The 18,641-nt window shown below is 39.1% G+C and overlaps 4 protein-coding genes across 4 annotated transcripts; 2 read left to right on the top strand and 2 right to left on the bottom strand.

The window, feature by feature from the left end:
• Positions 1-664: 664 nt before the first annotated feature.
• K452DRAFT_108376 (uncharacterized protein) lies at positions 665-3,553 on the bottom strand. The gene is made up of 2 exons (XM_033534989.1): positions 2,073-3,553; positions 665-2,023 (listed from the first exon to the last, which is right to left on the bottom strand). The coding sequence occupies exons 1-2, from the start codon at positions 3,210-3,212 to the stop codon at positions 902-904; spliced, it is 2,262 nt and encodes a 753-aa protein (XP_033401980.1). The 5' UTR covers positions 3,213-3,553; the 3' UTR covers positions 665-901.
• Positions 3,554-3,644: 91 nt separating this feature from the next.
• K452DRAFT_242956 (uncharacterized protein) lies at positions 3,645-4,844 on the top strand. The gene is made up of 5 exons (XM_033537888.1): positions 3,645-3,910; positions 3,962-3,988; positions 4,054-4,083; positions 4,138-4,228; positions 4,283-4,844. The coding sequence occupies exons 1-5, from the start codon at positions 3,856-3,858 to the stop codon at positions 4,425-4,427; spliced, it is 348 nt and encodes a 115-aa protein (XP_033401979.1). The 5' UTR covers positions 3,645-3,855; the 3' UTR covers positions 4,428-4,844.
• A 6,966-nt stretch (positions 4,845-11,810) lies between these two features.
• On the bottom strand, positions 11,811-13,070 carry K452DRAFT_315479 (uncharacterized protein). The gene is made up of 2 exons (XM_033543866.1): positions 12,102-13,070; positions 11,811-12,046 (listed from the first exon to the last, which is right to left on the bottom strand). The coding sequence occupies exons 1-2, from the start codon at positions 13,053-13,055 to the stop codon at positions 11,873-11,875; spliced, it is 1,128 nt and encodes a 375-aa protein (XP_033401978.1). The 5' UTR covers positions 13,056-13,070; the 3' UTR covers positions 11,811-11,872.
• A 489-nt stretch (positions 13,071-13,559) lies between these two features.
• On the top strand, positions 13,560-18,617 carry K452DRAFT_263960 (uncharacterized protein; the record flags this gene model as incomplete). The annotated part of the gene is made up of 3 exons (XM_033538671.1): positions 13,560-13,786; positions 13,837-14,801; positions 14,997-18,617. The coding sequence occupies exons 1-3, from the start codon at positions 13,564-13,566 to the stop codon at positions 18,615-18,617; spliced, it is 4,809 nt and encodes a 1,602-aa protein (XP_033401977.1). The 5' UTR covers positions 13,560-13,563.
• Positions 18,618-18,641: the final 24 nt, after the last annotated feature.

Below are 18,641 nucleotides of genomic sequence, written 5' to 3'. Positions count from 1 at the left end.
CCGATCTACTACATATACGAAGATGCGGTGTCATCAGTTCTTGATACAGGTTGGCAGCCGCCATTTCAATGCGAACGACTGAGTCGTGTAGGCTCTGGCTTTACATGTTGTCAGTGGCCTCTGCGAACACCGCAAAATGATAAGAGAACAAAACATTCTACTCCAGACTTCGAGGATATTGCATGTGAGGTTTTGTGAGCCGGACTGGCAAATATGTATCATTGAAGCAGGAAACCCGCCAGTCTCCCATTCAGCCGGGAACTCGGGGAGTAGAGGCAATTTGAATAGCCCTACACAAACGAAAAGAGGTACAACCAAAGGGAACCCAAACAAGCGAAACACCCTGCAAGAACCCAAGATTCAGAACCAAAGTCCCATATCTCAACGCCGACACCACTCCGCTAATCCAATGCTCCGTGCCCTATGATGCCAGAAGGATCCGGAGATGGAACATAGGAGAGGACCTCGGCCTAAGAAGGCGATAAACGAAAGATCCCACTAGTAGTCGTGGGGAGAAGATCACAAGACAGAACCTTTATGGCACGGCGAAGAGGTTTGTTGCTTAGTCGTAAGGGTCGTTACGCAGTCCCTTCCCTCTGTAATCGAAGACGCCACATTCTACGCCTGGCTGCCGACGGGATGACCGACTCCGTGCTAGCCACATACCAAGTTCCCTGACTGACCCAAGTGGAGCGGCGAGGGCGGACAGATGAGTCCAAGGTGTGTACAGGTAGCAGTTCCTCGAAATTGGAATATCCAACGGAGGAACTAAGGTTGTGGGCAACAGGGTACAGTGTTTCCACTGCCGCCAGAACTGGCCGCTGCTCCCCTCCAGAACGCAGGCTTGCGTGCGGGAGGTTGGATGGGTTGACAGCTAGACGCTGGGCGCGACTAACACCCTTCATCTCTCCAAGGGTTTCTGCCAACTATTGATATAGGCCATTATGCTTAGACCAAGAACCACCACGCCCACCATAGATGCATAAGGTCCGACATGCGCAAGTTGATCGCCTCCTTGTGACTTTGTAGCCAGTGCATGTGCCCTTGCCTCTTTGGATTGTGCGCCTTGCTCTGGTTGAATTGGATAGCCGTTTTGTGCATCAGCTTGCGGTGTGGCAGTGCCTGCATTCGGTTCCTTCTCGGCTGCAGGTACGTCCTTTGCACGAGTTAAATTGGTGGGACCATCAAGCTCTGCGAGAGTCTTGGTCGGCGGGGCATTTTCCTCTGCCTGGATCCTGGCATCTTTCGCGACACGATCGGCCTCCTCTTTACGAATACGCTCAACCATTTCTGAGAGCGTCTGTCGGTCCCGCGCACTATCCGCTTCCGCTTTTTCGGCACGCTGTCTATAACTCTCCATTTGTTGCCTCATTTGATCCATTTCTGCAACCATGGATTCAATGCGTTGTTGCAGCTGCGCCGTTGAAGCATCAATATCTGCCGTGCGTGGAGGCTCATTGACGGTCGTTTCATGTTTGGTGGTACCGTCTACTCCGTCCGAGTTTCCAATGTGGGCGTCGATGCCGTTAGTGCAAACGTCGGCGGAATGAGGATCTGCGGTATCATCCTTTCTCTCCATCTCAAGACGCTGCGCACGTTCTTCAGCGCTTTCCCTCGCCAAACGTTCTTGTGCAAGAAGTTCCTCAACTTCTTTCAATCTTACGCTCTGCATATCAAACTCTTTCTTTGCGTTAGTCAAGGCTTCGACTAACGAGCCGATTTGCCCAGATGGGTCAGATTTGCCTGCCACGTTGTTATTCATAACAAGCTTTGGCTTTTCGGTCTCCATTCTGCGCAGTGATGGTTGGGCGGCATCAGGCTTCTCCGGTAGAGGTTGCGAAGGAGGCGGAGCAGGAGGTTCCGAAAATCTTGCTTTGAGGTCTCCCTTCAGGGGTGAATGCTTCGCGAGTGGAGACGACAGTTTGTTTGTGTCTTTCTTCGAGTCGGTTGCTAGCAAAGACTCAATATACTGTCCTGTCCGTTGAAGTTCCTGGGATTGTTGCCGGGCTTGTTTCATCTCAGACTGAATCATGTTAGTTTATCGCCATGACAGAGCATCTCGAGATTCTCACGTTTAGTTTTTTGACAATTTGTTCCATGGTGACAGGTTGCAGCCAGAAGTTAGTGTGTCTTTGCTGCCCCATGGCGTTCATACTGCTTCCAGCTACACTTTGGGGTGCTGAACCAATTCGACCGTTGCTCGCAATAGAGCCTTGACTGCCGTTGCGGCCTCTCATCTGCCCCATTCCTTGCCCAAGAGGTGATGTCAACAGGCCGCCGTTGACTGACGGGTCGAGGTCTCCAAAGTTGAGATCCAATCCATTGTTGCCGTTCGGATAGATTCCGGCGTGCTCGACCTTTGCGGCCACTTTGTGATGAACAATAGTTTTTTGGTCTTCGCTGACGATGTCAATGCCCAGTTCCAGCATGTCCTGCTCTCTGAGTTCGTGAGCCTCAGAATCGCGGTTCTCGGGCGAAAGACGGGTTCCATTGACGAAGGTGCCATTGGAGGACTTGACATCTCGGATCCAAATTTTCCCGGCGCGGTCTGCCCATATCTCGGCATGCTGTCTAGAAAGGACTTTGGAATCGAAATAACCGTTTAAGGGTGAGGGGACCGTTTTGTTATTTGTTTGCCGACCGATGCGTAAAACGTCTGGAAAATATGGGACGGTGATAGTTTTCCGCTCGAAAGTGCCGTTTAAAGGAACCAAATGAAGGATTGCCTGAGCCTCTGACTGGGCTCTAGGCGCCCCGTTTTGTTGTGCCTGAGACTGAGCACCGTGCTGCGAAGGTAGCATTGATGATGGTGTGTGCAGTGCAGAGATGGCAGAAGCTGCTGAGGGGCCCGAAGAGGAAGATGCAATTGACTGAGGTCTAGCAGTCGAAATTCCTGCAGTAGGTTCCGCCTTGGACGACGGCCATATCCCGCGAGGCGGCTTCTTCCTTGTTCCCCAGCCAGATGCGTCAGGCGGAGGAACGGTGGATGCGCCGTTGGCCTGCACGGTGGAGGAAGAAATTGTTGAGGTAGAGGATGCAGAGGAAGCGATAGATGAGGAAGAGTTAGATCGCTGGGCGCTCTTGCGAGGCATGAACATTCTGGTGACCTCGTCGGCGCTCATGGGATTCAGGCCGTTCTGAGCACCATTAGGAGCGCTCCATCCCGTTCTGGCAGTCGGCTGCAAGTCCAAGGGAGGCGCAACGGCCGTCATCTGTTCAAAAGCCAGGGCGCGGCCGAGTGGGTGGAGGCCGAGGTCACCTTGCAGCTTCTTTCGACTTTAGTTGGCCCCGGCAACACCAAACACGCTCCAGCACAAGCGACGAGCGTGCACCACGCCGGGCATGAAAAGAGGCTGGGACGGCGCAGGCGCAGGCGAGTCGCGCGGCGGCGAGCGGGTGCTGGGCCGTGTCAGTCGAGGGCGACGAAGGATGCGCGGCGGAGAGGCAAGAGGGAGCGGGAGCGGCAGTCGCAGGGACGCGGGCGGGCAGAAGCGCGGCGACTTGAGGTGATACGGGGGCTCAAGGGCGTTCGGTGTTGGGTCTGAGGTGGTCGATTGCCGGCTCCTTGTCTCTGGAGGAGCTCGCTAACTTGGGGCCGCAGATCGTCAGCTAATCGCGGGCATGTGAGCAGCAGCTGCGGCAGCGGGCGACAGACGGCGAGCGTGAACGGGAGAGGGCTACGTGTTTCCTGACGAGTCTTTCGTCCAAAGGGGCCCCAAGTCCATTCCAATCTCGGTGGCCGGTCGCAGGACGTTCATCATCACGTGACCGGCGCCGTCACCAGTGCACCTCCGAGATCAACTTCATGCGTCGGTTGCGCGCCAGACATCGTCACTCTCCCCACGACTTCTCACCATGCCCGTCCCCGTAGGCGCTGGCGGCATGACTGGCCCGTCGACCTTCGACAAGCGTGAGTGTTTCGCCGCCTTTTCCCGCGCCGACCTGCGCTGACCGTTGCCAGTGAAAATGGGTGCCATGATGGGTGGCTGTACGTTTGAACTGCCGCTCCAATTGCTGATATCGCCTCATTGCTCACATTCGCCGCCGACGCAGCTGTTGGTTTGATCATTGGCTTCATCTTTGGTACGAGCACAAAAAAGCACAACCATCTCCGGGCACTTTTAACGCGGGTACCAGGAGCGACGAACATCATAAGATTTGGCCCCGGCCCCAATGGCATGCTTCGCACTCTCGGTCAATACATGCTTGGCTCTGCTGCGACGTTCGGGTGCGCCTGTTCTCCCTGGTCGTACTATTCAACGTGCCCGCTAACCTACCGTAGCTTCTTCATGTCCATCGGAAGCACCATCAGGACGGAAAGTGACCGTCAGGTTGCTGAGGCCTTTGCGAAAGCACGCAGGCAGCCCATGATCATGCCCCGCCATATCTCGCGGATGCCGCGTAACAACGATGCGGGAAGTAGCTAAATTGATAAAAGACGGAAGGAATGTACAACAGCCCAGTCCTTCTCGGAGACATTGAGCAACAATTGAGAATGGCGTAGTATTTACCCGTTTTTCATTCTCACGTGTGGTCAATCTTTCCAATGGCCAAAAATTCGTAAGGCTCTCTACTCGACTGTTCTAAACATCTTGAAGCATACGCTTCAGCTTCAGGTACCTCTAGTAATTGGGCCTGCTTCGCCCCGCATCTCGTAGCCGCGCTGCATTTAAATATTCTAAAAGGGAAGTTTTGTGCAGCTTCTGTAATGATGTCCATGTCGTGTGTTCAGAAAGTTTCTCTTGGCTGTCAGTTAGTCCATCACTGACAATAGTTGTTGTCTCTAAGAGCTAAACTTATTTTACGACGATATTCTTATATGCTCGCTAATCTACTTATCGTCCATATCTATATATTCTTTAAAGAAAAGCGAAATATATTCTTAAAAAAATAAAAAAATCTAAGATATATTTTTTTTATAAGAAATTTAGTACTATGTATATTATAAAAAATTCTAAGATGTATATATTCTTAAAAAAGAAGAAGAACATATTTTTTAAAAATATAAAATTTCTTCTTAAAAAAAAAAGTAAAATATATTCTTTAAACTTTCTAAAAGAAAAAATTTCTAAAATATATATAATTTTAAATTTTATTTCTATAATATATATTTTTATAATTTACTATAATTTATACTTTTATAATTTTTTTTAAAATATATATATATATATATATATCTTAGAGAGACTTTTTAGATATTTTTTTAGGAACATATATAATTTAGTAAGTGGCTATTTATTTATTTATTTGTTTTTTTTAAATATACTATTAAAATAAAAATTTTAAAAAAATAACTACTTAGATATATTTACGGCTATTTACTAAGATATATTTATTTTTTATAAAATTTCTAAGATATATAAATATATACATCTTAGAGTTTTACGCTAAAAATAAAGTATTTTATTACTAAAAATATATATCGTGGAAATTTATATTAAAAAATTATATATCTTAGAAATATTTTCTTACGGCTATTTACCGAGATATATATAGTATTTCTAAGACATATAAATATGTTTATCTTAGAGTTTTGCGCTATATATATAGTATTTTATTACTAAAAATATATATCTTAGAAATGTATTTAAAAATATATATATATATATATTAGAAATTAAATTCGAAAATATGTATATCTTAGAAATATATATTAAAAAATTATGTAGCTTAGAAATATACTTTTGAAAATTATGTATCTTAGAAATATTTTTTTTAGAAAAAACATTCTTTAAAAAAATCGAATATACTCTTAAAAAAAACCAAATATATTCTTATAAAAAATATATTCTTAAAAAGCGAATAAACTCCTAATAAATAATTTAAAAAAAACTAATAAGTATTTATAGAAAATTGAGAATATTTCTAAAAAAAAATCATAAAAAAATAAATATATTCTAAATAAATATATATATTGTTTTCTATTTAGTTATTCTTTTTAAAAATATATTTTAAATTTTTTAGAATTTATTAAGATTATATTTCGTTTTTTTTTTAAAAAAAAATATTTTCGCTTTTTTAAGAATATATTCTGTTTTTTTTTTTTAAAGAATATATTCGATTTTTTTTAAGAGTATATTTATTATTTGTAGCGATTTATTTTTTAGAAAAAAAATATTACTGAGATATATAATTTTTATCGAACTAATTTCTAAAATATATATATTTCTCGAATATATTTCTAAGATATACGTTTTTTTTTTTAACTAAATTTCTGAGATATATATATTTTTTAGTTTTTTTCTGAGATATACATATTTTTTATAATATACTATAATATATTTATTTACAAGCGAAATATATATAAAAAAAAGTGTATATCTCAGAGAGACTTTTTCGATATATATATCTTAGAAATTATACAATAAAAAATATATATCTTAGTAAATAGCCGTATTTTTTAGAAAATATATTCTTTATAAATCGAATATATTCTTAAAAAAATATATTCTTAAAAAAGTAAGTATACTTTTAAAAAAAAAATTATATATACTTAAAAAAAAATCGAATATACTCTTTAAAAAAAATCGAATATATTTCTTAAAATAAAAATAAAAATAATACTCTTAGAAAAGCGAAAATATACTCTTAAAAAAAAAGCAAAATATACTCTTAAAAAAAAGCAAAATATACTCTTAATAAGCTTTTAAAAAAATTAAATATATTCTTAAAAAAATTAACTAAGTAAAACACCTAAACGCCTAAAAGTAGAACTATATAAAATTAATATCTTCTTCTTCTTCTTCCTACGACTACGACCTAAATATAAGCTAGGAAAGCGTTATAGCTTAGAAATTAGGCTAATTCTCTATAGCCGAATTTTTGGAGAAACCTTAAAATTCTTCTAAATTTTCTAAAGAATTCGAATTTTCTTTAGCTATTTTAAAAGAACTTAAATTTTATCTCCTTATCCTCCTAAAATTCGATCTTCTAAGATTAACTATATACTAATTAAAAGTTTCCTAATATTACCTTTTAGCTAGGCGATTATAGCGACTAGCTAATATTTCTTTTTATAGACGTTTAGTAGGAGGTCGCCCTAGCTTTCTCTTTCTAGTATTATTTTTATTTAGCTAGGTATCGTTAGATTCTAGCTATCTAAATAGTACTAGAGAAAGAAATCTTTTAGGGTAATAAATTACCCTATAGGAATTAATTTTCTAGCTAAAATTAATTAAATCTTTAGGATCTAGTCCTAAAGTAGTAACTAGAGCGTAAGTATATCGATAAAGGAGCTTATATTCTATTAAAAAAATTTTATAGGAATATTCTTTTTTAAGAATATTTATAAGAAATTACGAATTTTCTTAGAAAATAAGCCTAATTTACTATTCTCTATTAGAAATAGAGATAATCTTATATTAAGACTATTAAATAAATTAATATATATATATTTTAAAAAAAAAAGTGAAAATAGGAGTATAACTTATTTTTTTTTAAAAAAAAGTCTTATTATATATAATTTAATACTAAATTTTTACTAGGTATAGTTAGTAAATCTTAAATTTATAGAAAATACTATATAGATTCGATCTTACTATTTCTCTATATAATATAACTAAATTCGATTTATTATATAGAGAATAGGTAGAGACCTCTCTATAGAGAATAAAGAATTAGCTAATTCTAAGATATTTAACGTAAATTAGCTAAATCTAGGATATTCCTTTAGTACCTAAATTTTTAACTAAGTATCTATAGAAATTTCGCGAATATAGTCTATAGCTAAGAGGTCGATTTACGTAATTTATAAAAGATTTCTATTAAGTTCTCGTTAGATAGTTTTATAGTAAAGATTTCTTTTAATTAGTATATCTCTTAAAAACCCCGAATTTTTAAGTATATTTTCTTAAAAAAAAACTTATATTACGAAAAAGGGTAGTAATTTAACTACTAAAACTAGTAGTATAGTAGAGCTAACCACTCTTTAGTTTTTTACGTATTCTTCGCTAGTAAGTCGTTTATAGTATAACTTCGAGCTAGTAGTAGATAGATAAGAATTAATAACTATCTTTTATTTACTACTTTACCTTTAGTTAGCTTTCTATCTCTATAGATTCGTCTTTATTACCCTATAGAAACTATTCTTCGCGGTCCTACGCCTCTAGGCTAGCTATTAGAGCTACTAAGCTTCTTAGGGTAGTCGTACTACTACTACTACTACTACTACTACTACTACTACTACTACTACTACTACTACTACTACTACTACTACTACTACTACTATATTAGGAATTTTTCGAAACTCTACTATATAAAAATTAGATAAGTCTAATAATTAAAGCTAGCTATAAGTTATTTTATATTCTAAATAACCTAAATCTATAATAAAACTATTATATTTTCGTAAGGGTAGAGTAGTAAATTAAATTAAATATAAGTTTATTTAATTTTATTTAATTTTCCTTAGTTTTTCCTAATATAAATTAGATAGATTAGAGCGGGCTTTAAGAGTTATAAAATAAAATAAAAAGTAAGAATTTAAGCTAAATCTAAGTAATAAATTACTCTAATTTATATTAGTAGGTATTAAATTTTTATATTTTAAAAAAAATTATAATATAGATCTACCGCCCCTATTCGCTATCCTCGCTATAGTTTAGGGTATATAAAGGCTACGCCTCTATAGTAGTAGTATTTTTAGTAATATACTACTAGTAAAAATAATACTAAGTATTTAGGTAAATTTTAGCTACTATAGGAACTAGTCCTTTTCCTCGATCTAAAATAATAGCAATTCTACTAGAATTTAGTATAACTAGTTAATTTCTATAGGAGAAAATTTGCTTTTTAGTAGAACTAAGAGACTTTTCTAGAAATTAAAGGAATTAAACTTAATTTTCTTTATTTTTTTTTTAAAAAAAAAACCTATAGCGATTCTAAAATAAATTAGAATAACAATATTATTATAATCTAATATTATTACTACTAATAAATAGTAAAACGCGTTTTCTAGTTAATTTCTTATATAGGTAGTATTAATTAAGATATACTCACGTAAATTTAAGATAGCTACTTCTAAAAATACGTCTAGAGAAAGAAATATATACCTATTTATTAGATATATTAGTATTTTCGCTTTTTTCTAAGGAGATATATTTCTAAATAATTATTAAAAAAAAAAACTTACTAGAATTCTTTTATTTCTAAATTTCTTTTAATTTAGTAAGGCCTCCTTCTTTTCCTTATAGTTCTTCGATTTTTTTTTTAAAAAAAAAAGGCTAAAAAATAGTTAGAATATTTAAATAAAAATAAACTTTTAATAATAAATAGTACCTAAATTTTTTAAATTATTTCTTTTTAGTCGTCCTAAATACCCGAAGAAATCGAATCTTTAGCTCTCTAAGCTACCTAATATAGAATCTTTTTTCTATATAAAATTCGTTTATTTAATTAAATTTATACTAGGCGAATTACTAGGTTATCTATAATAAATTCCTAGCTATAGGAAGTAAGAAACTTAGTTAAATTCGAATATCTCTAATTTTCGTAGGTAGATTAAGGGTATATATAATTTATAAGCCGTTTAATAGTAAAAAGATCTAATAAATATTAATATATCTTCTTAAAAAAGCGAAATAGGAGTATATCTTCTTTTTTTTTAAAAAAAAAGTAAAAATATACCTTTCTTTTTTAAGATATATATCTTAAATAGATAGCTATTTACTACTAGATTACGGTAAGTATAGTATAATACTTTTAAATTACTACGTTTTATCTTCTATAATTCTAAATAAAAAAAGAAAGAAAGGTCCTAGTATTTATATCCTTAATATTAGGCGTCTAGTTCTAAGCTTTAGAATCTGAATTATAATTAAACTATAAAATTAATCGCGTATTTTTAAGTTCTAGAATATAGATCCTAATTAAACTAAATAATTTTATAAATTTTAAATTTTAAGAGTATAGATCCTAATAAAACTAATTATTTTCATAAATTCTAAGTTTTAAGAACCTAAACTTAATAAAATTAGATTATAATAGCGTAGTTATAATAAATATATATATTTTTTATTCAGAATATATCTATCTTTTAAGAATATTTTTTATAAGAATATATTTTTTATAAGAATATATTTTTTATAAGAATATATTTTTTATAAGAATTTTTTTTTTAAGAATATATTTTTTATAAGAATATATTTTTTATAAGAATTTTTTTTTTAAGAATATATTAAATCTTTTAAGAATATATTAAATCTTTTAAGAATATATTTAATTTTCTTTAAGAATATATTCGTTTTTAAGGAAATATTTTTTTTAAGAATATATTCAATTTGTTTAAGAGTATATTCAATTTGTTTAAGAGTATATTTATTATTTGTAGCAATATATTTTTTTTAAAAAAAATATTACTAAGATATATAATTTTTTCGAACTAATTTCTAAGATATATAAATATATTTCTAAGACATATATATTTTCGAATTTAATTTCTAACATATATATATTTTTAAATATATTTCTAAGATATATATTTTTAGTAATAAAATACTATATATATAGCGTAAAACTCTAAGATATATATATTTATATATCTTAGAATTATTATATATGCCTTAGCAATTTTACAAATATATATATATATATATATATCTCGGTAAATAGCCGTTATAAAATATTATAATTTATATTTTTTTTAAAAAAATATATATCTTAGAGAGACTTTTTCGATTTATATATCTTAGAAAATATGCGAAAAAATTATATATCTTAGTAAATAGCCGTTTTTTAGAAAGTGGAATATATCTTAAAAAAATAAAACTTAGATATATAACAATATATTTATTCTCCTCTATTTATTATAATTTAACTCTTTCTAACATATTTATTTTCGGCTATTTAATGAGATATATATATTTAAATATTTTCTAAGATATATATACTTAAAAAAATCTCTTTAATATATATACATTTTTATATATTTCGTTTATAGATACTTATATTATTGTATATTATAAAAAAATATATATCTTAAAAAATATATTTCTAAAAAGCGTGTATCCTAGAAATTTATTTATAACATATATTTTTCTTAGAAATAGTTTTTTTTTTAAAAAAAAGTGTATCTTAGTAATTTTTTTAAGATAATATATTGCTAAAAAAATACTCTTAAAAAAAAACCAAATATATTCTAAAAAAAAAATATTAAAATGTACCCTTAAAAAATCGAATATTTTTTTTCTTTAAAAAGTAAAATATATTCTTAAAAAAAGTTAAAATATAGACTTAAAATATACTCTTAATAAATCCTAAGAAAATTCTTAAATATATTCTAAAAAATTAAAATATATATTCGATTTTTAAGAGTATATTTACCTTTTTTTTCTTAGAAATATATTCGATTTTTTAAGAGTATATATTTTTTTTAAAAGAATTTATTCGTTTTTTTTTTTAAAAAAAAAGTAAAAAATATTTCTGAGATATATAATTTTCTAAAAAAAAAAAAAAAAACATTTCTAAGATATACAATTTTTCGAAGTTTATTTCTGAAATATACCAATATTTTTTTTTTTTTTAAAAAAAATACATTTCTGAGATACACAATTTTGGTAATTAAATACTATGTATATAGCGCAAAACTCTGAGATATACAAATATGTATATCTCAGAAATAATATGTGTATCTCAGAAAATATTCGAAAAAAAATGTGTATCTCAGTAAATAACTGATTTGTTTTCTATAATATATAAATTAGCTTTATCATATTTTATATATCCTGTTAATAAATTATAAGAACCTATTCGCTATTGTTTACTATTATCATACGATTACAGTAGTAAGTACGTTTATATGCAGTATTTAGCCTCTTTATATTAAAATAATTGATCATATCTACTCTTGTCTTCGTTCTGTCGTGAAATTTGATCACTAGCAAATAGTTAGGTCTCCATGCCATACATCGCTCTCCTTGAGCCATTTGACTTGGCCCATGGCAGTTGTTCGCAAGACACTAGCGGTGAAGCTCTGAAGGCTTGGACAGCTTTGAGAGAATTGTTGCATGTCGTCTGCTGACGGAAAAGCTGTGCGCCTGGCTTCTTTTGTCTGTAGTTTCGGTTTGTCAAAATCAGCATCCTATGGTTTTGCGGGGAGAGCTTACAGCCTTGGAAAAATCCAGAGTTGGACTACCCACTAGCTCGACATGTTCCACCTCTGGGCATTGCGCGAGTGCCTCCATCATCTCTTCCTTGCAACGCTCATCAGGTTCTATTTCCACAGTAACATTGATCACTAATAGCCCTCGATGTTTTCCTAGTACTTCTTTCAGATCCCCCAAACTTAGCGTGTAAAGCGTAGTGTTCAAGACCTTAAGCCCTACAGGTGCAGTTTCATCATTCAACAATGCTCTCACCAAGACGTTGCTTGAGCTGGCATCGAACATCATCACGCCTTCAGCCTTTCTCTTTGTCTCTTCGCCATCAGCGGTCAAGTTGGAAGGGTCCTCCGGATCATTGGTTGTGTCAGGAGCAGCGATGTTGAAAGAGCACATTACTAGGCTCGGTAGAATGAACATTGGTAGTTCTGTGCAGGCAATGCGACTGAGGAATTCCGGGTCCTCATGCCGATAAGTGTAGTTGAGTTGCAAAAACATCAAGCTCTTTTCTCTTCCACTTTCAGATAATTTCTCCCCAACCGCAGCAAAGAACCCCGGTCGGGCAAAAACATCCAGCAGTTGTATGGCTCGCAAGTTGCGAGACTTTTCGAAGAAGGACAAAGCATCTGCCTGTGATTCCGGAGAGATACCGCATAACAATTGACTGTAGGCGTCGAAACTCTTGATATTTGGCAAGGCATCCGATAGCGCCGAGAGGAAACCAGGCGGGTAACCAAGCGAGAAGAGCTCCAATGAAAGGCTTTGAATGCCTTTTGGGAGAGGCGGTATTGGTGTGAATGTCTCAAGCTGGGAGGTGTATTCGTCAAGCTTGATATCGGAGGTCAACGTAAGAGCCTTGAGCTCTTGCGCTTCCGGCGGAAACTGCGGGATAGTGAATGTTTGTAGCGGTACTTGCGCACCTTGCGCGAGGCTCGGGTCAACTGTCTCCGAGGCCGCCATTTTAGTTGTTGCTAGTGGTATTCGTACGACCAAGGACGCAAGGCTCCCTGGGGGTTTTATCGTTAGAGACAACCTATTTTCAAGAAAGGCGGGGAAAGGCCTTTCTCCTCTTTAGCTCCTGGCAATAACCGGCGGGGTACAATAATGCTTGATGCGGGGAAACTACAGGGGCCTGGAATTGTCAACAAGGGTATTGTTCACTGCTTCGCTCTTCCACATGACCAATCATAAAGTCGCTGCGGTGAAAGCAACCAATGCCAGCTGGCTTGAAGACCGGCATCGATGCTTTGTTGATGAATTTTCTCATCACAATGTGACAACGCCTAGGTACACGTATGGTGGGGCGATGTGATACTAGGTTGTTGTGGGGGAGGTTTGGGGGTGGGGTAGTACGTGGTAGGAGTACGTAAGCAGAGACCTTGCTAGCCCGCTAGTCATGACTTGCGCCTGTCGCCCGCAACGCGTCGATCCACCGCGTCCACTTCGCGCCCGAATGCGATATGTCGCCATGAGCTTCTTCCGCTTCCGTCTCGACTGTCTTGATCACTATGAATCCACGCCCACCGAGCTTGATCCGCAGCTTCATCGCAGCCTAGGCCAGACCTCCTATACTGTGCCTGTAATTAGGGTTTTTGGCGCAACGGAGACGGGGCAACGCGTCTGCGCTCATATCCATGGCGCGTTGCCATACCTGTACCTCGAGTATGACGGCAGCCTGGAGCAGAAGGCGGGTAAGTCGACATGTTTTCGTCTTGTGCAACTGCCATGCTGACCGGCTTAGTTGATTCATATGTCCACAGCCTCCGCATCTCCATCGACCATGCCCTTGCCGCCAGCTATCGCCGGCATGCGTACGACAAGAGATCGTGCTTTGTCGGCCACATTAGTCTTGTGAAGGGTGTCCCATTCTTCGGCTACCATGTCGGTTATAGGTTTTTCCTAAAGATTTATATGCTCAATCCGTTACATATGACACGGCTGGCGGACTTGCTGCATCAGGGCGCCATTCTGGCTAAGGTCATGCAACCTTATGAGAGTCACCTGCAATACCTCTTGCAGTGGATGTGCGACTACAATCTCTATGGATGCGCCTACATTGACTGCGCAAAGGTCAGATTCAGAAGCCCAGTGCCGGAGTATCTTTGCCTGAGCAATCCGGCGCACAAATGGCACGACAAGTCCATTAGGCCCGAGTGGTTGTCTGAAGAAGACCAGTTCCCGCGCCAAAGTCATTGTGCAATCGAAGTGGATCTTTGCGTACAGGACATCATGAACAGAAACGATGTCCGAAGCCGTCCTCTTCACCACGACTTTATGGAGCGCTTCAACAGCTTTGCTCCAGATGAAAAGCTTGTGCATTCCATGGCCAGCTTGTGGCGGGACGAGACAATCAGACGGAAACGTAGGATGGGCATCAAAGATCCCTCAAGCAGCCCATTTCCTCCTGAGGTGCTTTTGCCAATGTCGGCAGACTCGCGAAACCTGAAAGAGAGCGGCTGGATTCATGAAGAAGAGTACCGAAAAATACTGGAGCAGCTTGTCATGGATGAAAGAGACATGGGCGATGGCAACAACGTGAGCTTCGATCGTTTCCTCAAACCTGGCGCCGTAGGCAACAATGTCAAGACCGCTCTTGAGAGTGTCGAAGATCTGTTTCCTGAAAAGCTTGGAGAATTCTACGCAACGCAAAGACCGCCCTCGCCCAATTTAGCTTTTAACAATGATACGACAAGTCAACATGCTATAGTGGACGATGCTAAACTCGGCAGCTATGATCATGATGGTACCGCTTATGATTCCGCTCGTAGTGCCGGGGAGATTACGCCTTATCAGGAAGACAATAGGTCTGTTTTCGTCAGGGAAGAGCCTGGACAAAGAGCTGGTGACAATCGTTCCCATCAAGACGAGGTCCGTTCACATGCAAACGCTTCTGAAATCCAGTCACAAGATAAGGCCTGTTCAGATGAAACCGCTTTCGGAGACCAGCCTCAAGTTCTGGAAGAGAAAATCGAGGTTGAGCCCCAAAATGGCATGGGTTCTCCTTTGCAATCAAATGGCGAATCTGGTAAATTTCTCAACCACATTGATCAAAAACGCGGGGCGACTGTGGTCACCAACAAACCACGTAAAAGAGCAAATTTCTCTGCCCAACCTTTGAGCCAGCCTTCCCAAAGTAGCATCAAAGCCCACGGAAACCGTGGACCAAATACACTATCATTCCCGGTTATCAAAAACGCCCATGATTCTGAGACAGCCTCGCGTCTCGCCCACCGAAGTGGATGGTCCAATTCCCAGCAGACGGAATCTGCACTAAAGTCTACTCCGTTTTGGCATTCGAAGAATATGCTCCATTCCTCGGTAAGAGACGATCACCCGGAGTATAGCGCTGCTTCGTGCGAGCCTCCTACACCGCCACAGATTTTGCACATGGCGGTGGAGCTTTCGCGTTCTTTCAATGTTGATTCAAAAACCGATATCTTGTATTTCAGTCAGCTGCCACCCAGCGCTGAGATGGTAGACCGAACGATACTTGAATATGGGAAACCGCCAGTTATTTACCAAGAAGCGTATTACAGCGACGAAAAGGATGTTCCTGAGCGACATCGTGAATATGCTGGCCGGGAGTTCAGATTAGGAAGTAATACCACTCCCTATCTTCCACCATTTGATCCAATAGGCAACGCTTCCACCAAATATGGTGGAAAACGCAGAAAAGAGTGTTTGTTGCTTAACTGGGAGATTGCAGTTGCGCCTCCGTCTTTCAAAGAGGTTTCGAATTGGGTAAGGGGAAAAGAAGAAAGAGAAAAAGAAGGCAAAGAAAGCAAAAGCCCAGACGTTGAGGCGATCAACGTTGACCTTGTGGCCAAACAACTTTCACAGGTCGACGGCCCTACTCAGAAAAACAAGCACGGATTCAAGTATTCCCAGAAACAAGCATCTACCAACATTCAGCACGAGACGCAGTACATGAGCATCCTAAGCCTCGAGGTTCATGTAAACACAAGAGGATCCCTTTTACCGGACCCAGCACAAGACGAGATCTCCAGTATCTTCTGGTGTTTTCAGGCTGACGATCAAGAAAACGAGGGACCCCAAATGGGCGTCCTGGTGCTTTCGAATGACAGTGGCGTTGCACCACAGATAGTACGACAATTGTCCGTGGACGTACAATATGAAGAGGATGAACTGAGCCTTATAAACCTTCTGGTCGATATTGTCCGCAGGCTCGATCCGGACATCTTAATTGGCTACGAAGTCCACAACAGCTCATGGGGCTATTTGATCGAGCGTGCCCGAGTCAAGCTAGAGTATGATCTCTGTACTGAACTGTCGAGGATGAGGTCTCAAGCCCAGGCTCACGATCGCTACAGCAAGGAAGCTGATAAGTGGGGGTTCACTCACACTTCTACTATCCGAATCACAGGCAGGCATATGCTTAACATATGGCGTGCTATGCGTAGCGAGTTGCAAGACCTACTTCAGTATACCGTGGAGAACGTCGCATTTCATCTACTCCATAAGAGGATACCTCATTACTCGCACCAAGATCTTACAAAATGGTTCCAAAGCGATCGGCCTCGTGACTTGGCCAAGGTCCTGAATCATTATTTATCCCGGGTTCATATAAACCTTGAGTTATTGGAGGCTAATGATCTCATCTCACGGAATAGTGAGCAAGCCCGTTTGCTGGGCATTGACTTCTTTTCTGTCTTCTCCCGAGGTTCTCAGTTCCGGGTCGAATCGCTAATGTTCCGAATAGCCAAGCCAGAGAGTTTCGTTCTCGTCTCACCAAGCCGCAAGCAGGTCGGGCAGCAAAATGCTCTTGAATGTCTGCCTCTTGTTATGGAACCACAAAGCGCTTTCTACAATAGCCCCTTGCTGGTATTAGATTTCCAGTCGTTGTACCCTTCAGTGATGATAGCGTACAACTACTGCTATTCAACATGTCTCGGACGCGTCGTGGGCTGGCGCGGCCAGAACAAAATGGGCTTCACAGACTTCAAGCGCGAGCCTCGGTTGTTGGAGCTTGTGAAAGACCATATCAACATATCACCAAACGGTATCATGTATGTCAAGCCAGAGATGCGCAAATCACTTCTTGCGAAAATGCTCAGCGAGATACTCGAGACTCGATTTATGGTTAAGAACGGGATGAAGGCCGACAAAGACGACAAAGCATTCCAACAGCTGCAAAACAACAGACAGTTAGCACTGAAACTGATTGCCAACGTTACCTATGGTTATACGTCGGCTTCATTTTCAGGCCGGATGCCGTGCTCAGAGATCGCCGACAGTATTGTGCAGTCTGGACGGGAGACTCTCGAAAAAGCCATCGCCCTGATACATTCCGTCGAAAGATGGGGCGCCGAAGTTGTGTACGGCGACACAGACTCACTCTTCGTCTACCTCAAGGGTAGGACTAAGGACGAGGCTTTTGATATCGGCGAAGAGATCGCCAATGCAGTAACGGACATGAACCCTCGCCCGATTAAGCTAAAATTTGAGAAAGTATATCACCCCTGCGTTCTTTTAGCCAAGAAACGCTACGCTGGCTTTAAGTATGAATCTCGGCATCAAAAGGAGCCTGAGTTTGATGCCAAAGGGATCGAGACCGTACGGCGAGACGGCACGCCAGCGGGGCAAAAAGTCGTCGAGAAGGCACTGAAGATTTTGTTCCGTAGTGCCGATCTCAGTGTGGTGAAGCGCTACTTTCAAGACCAATGCACCAAGATAATGACGGGCAAGATCAGTATACAAGACTTTCTTTTCGCGAAAGAAGTCAAACTTGGCACCTACGCTGACAAGGGTTCCGGTCCTCCTGGTGCCATCATCGCATCTCGACGCATGTTGCAGGATCCTCGGGCTGAGCCACAATATGGCGAGCGTGTCCCCTATATCGTCATCACCGGCCCTCCTGGAGCCAGACTTGTGGACCGTTGTGTCAGCCCTGAAACGTTGCTTTTGGATGAGCAAGTCGAATTGGACGCTGAATATTACATCTCTAAGAATCTGATTCCTCCACTTGAACGCATCTTCAATCTAGTTGGCGCAAATGTCCGCAATTGGTACGACGAAATGCCAAAGGTGCAGCGTGTTCGTAACATCAGCGCTCCTTCCGTTCGCGGCTTACAGCAAGGAGCGGGCACGGACGGGGGAAATGTTTTAGTAGCCGGTCAGACATCACGAAGGATTCTGGAGAACTATATGCAAAGCTCTGCTTGTGTGGTCTGTCGATCCAAGCTGGCTGCGCCTCCGCCGCACTCTATAGCTCTTCCAGATCCACCACTTCCGCTGTGTGAGCCTTGTGCCACAAACCCGGCACGGGCACTCCTAGCTTTGAGGCAAAGGCAGCAACGCGCAGAAGCACGGATACAGGGGGTAGAGATGGTTTGCCGCAATTGTTCGGGTCTGGCTTTTGGAGAAGAGGTACGCTGTGATAGCCGTGATTGTCCGGTGTTTTACACAAGAGTTAGACAAAGAGTGACTGTCCGTGGATTAAGATTGGGTTTGCAAGGTGTATTTCAGGCGCTCGAAAGCACAGAAAGTATGTTAGACTGGTAGACACTTACGAATGCATTACAGAGT

Source organism: Aplosporella prunicola (assembly GCF_010093885.1).
Source record: "Aplosporella prunicola CBS 121167 unplaced genomic scaffold K452scaffold_3, whole genome shotgun sequence".
Taxonomy (NCBI): Eukaryota; Fungi; Ascomycota; class Dothideomycetes; order Botryosphaeriales; family Aplosporellaceae; genus Aplosporella; species Aplosporella prunicola.
The sequence above is the reverse complement of the archived record's forward strand: the minus strand, read 5'-3'. Positions and strand labels throughout refer to the sequence as shown.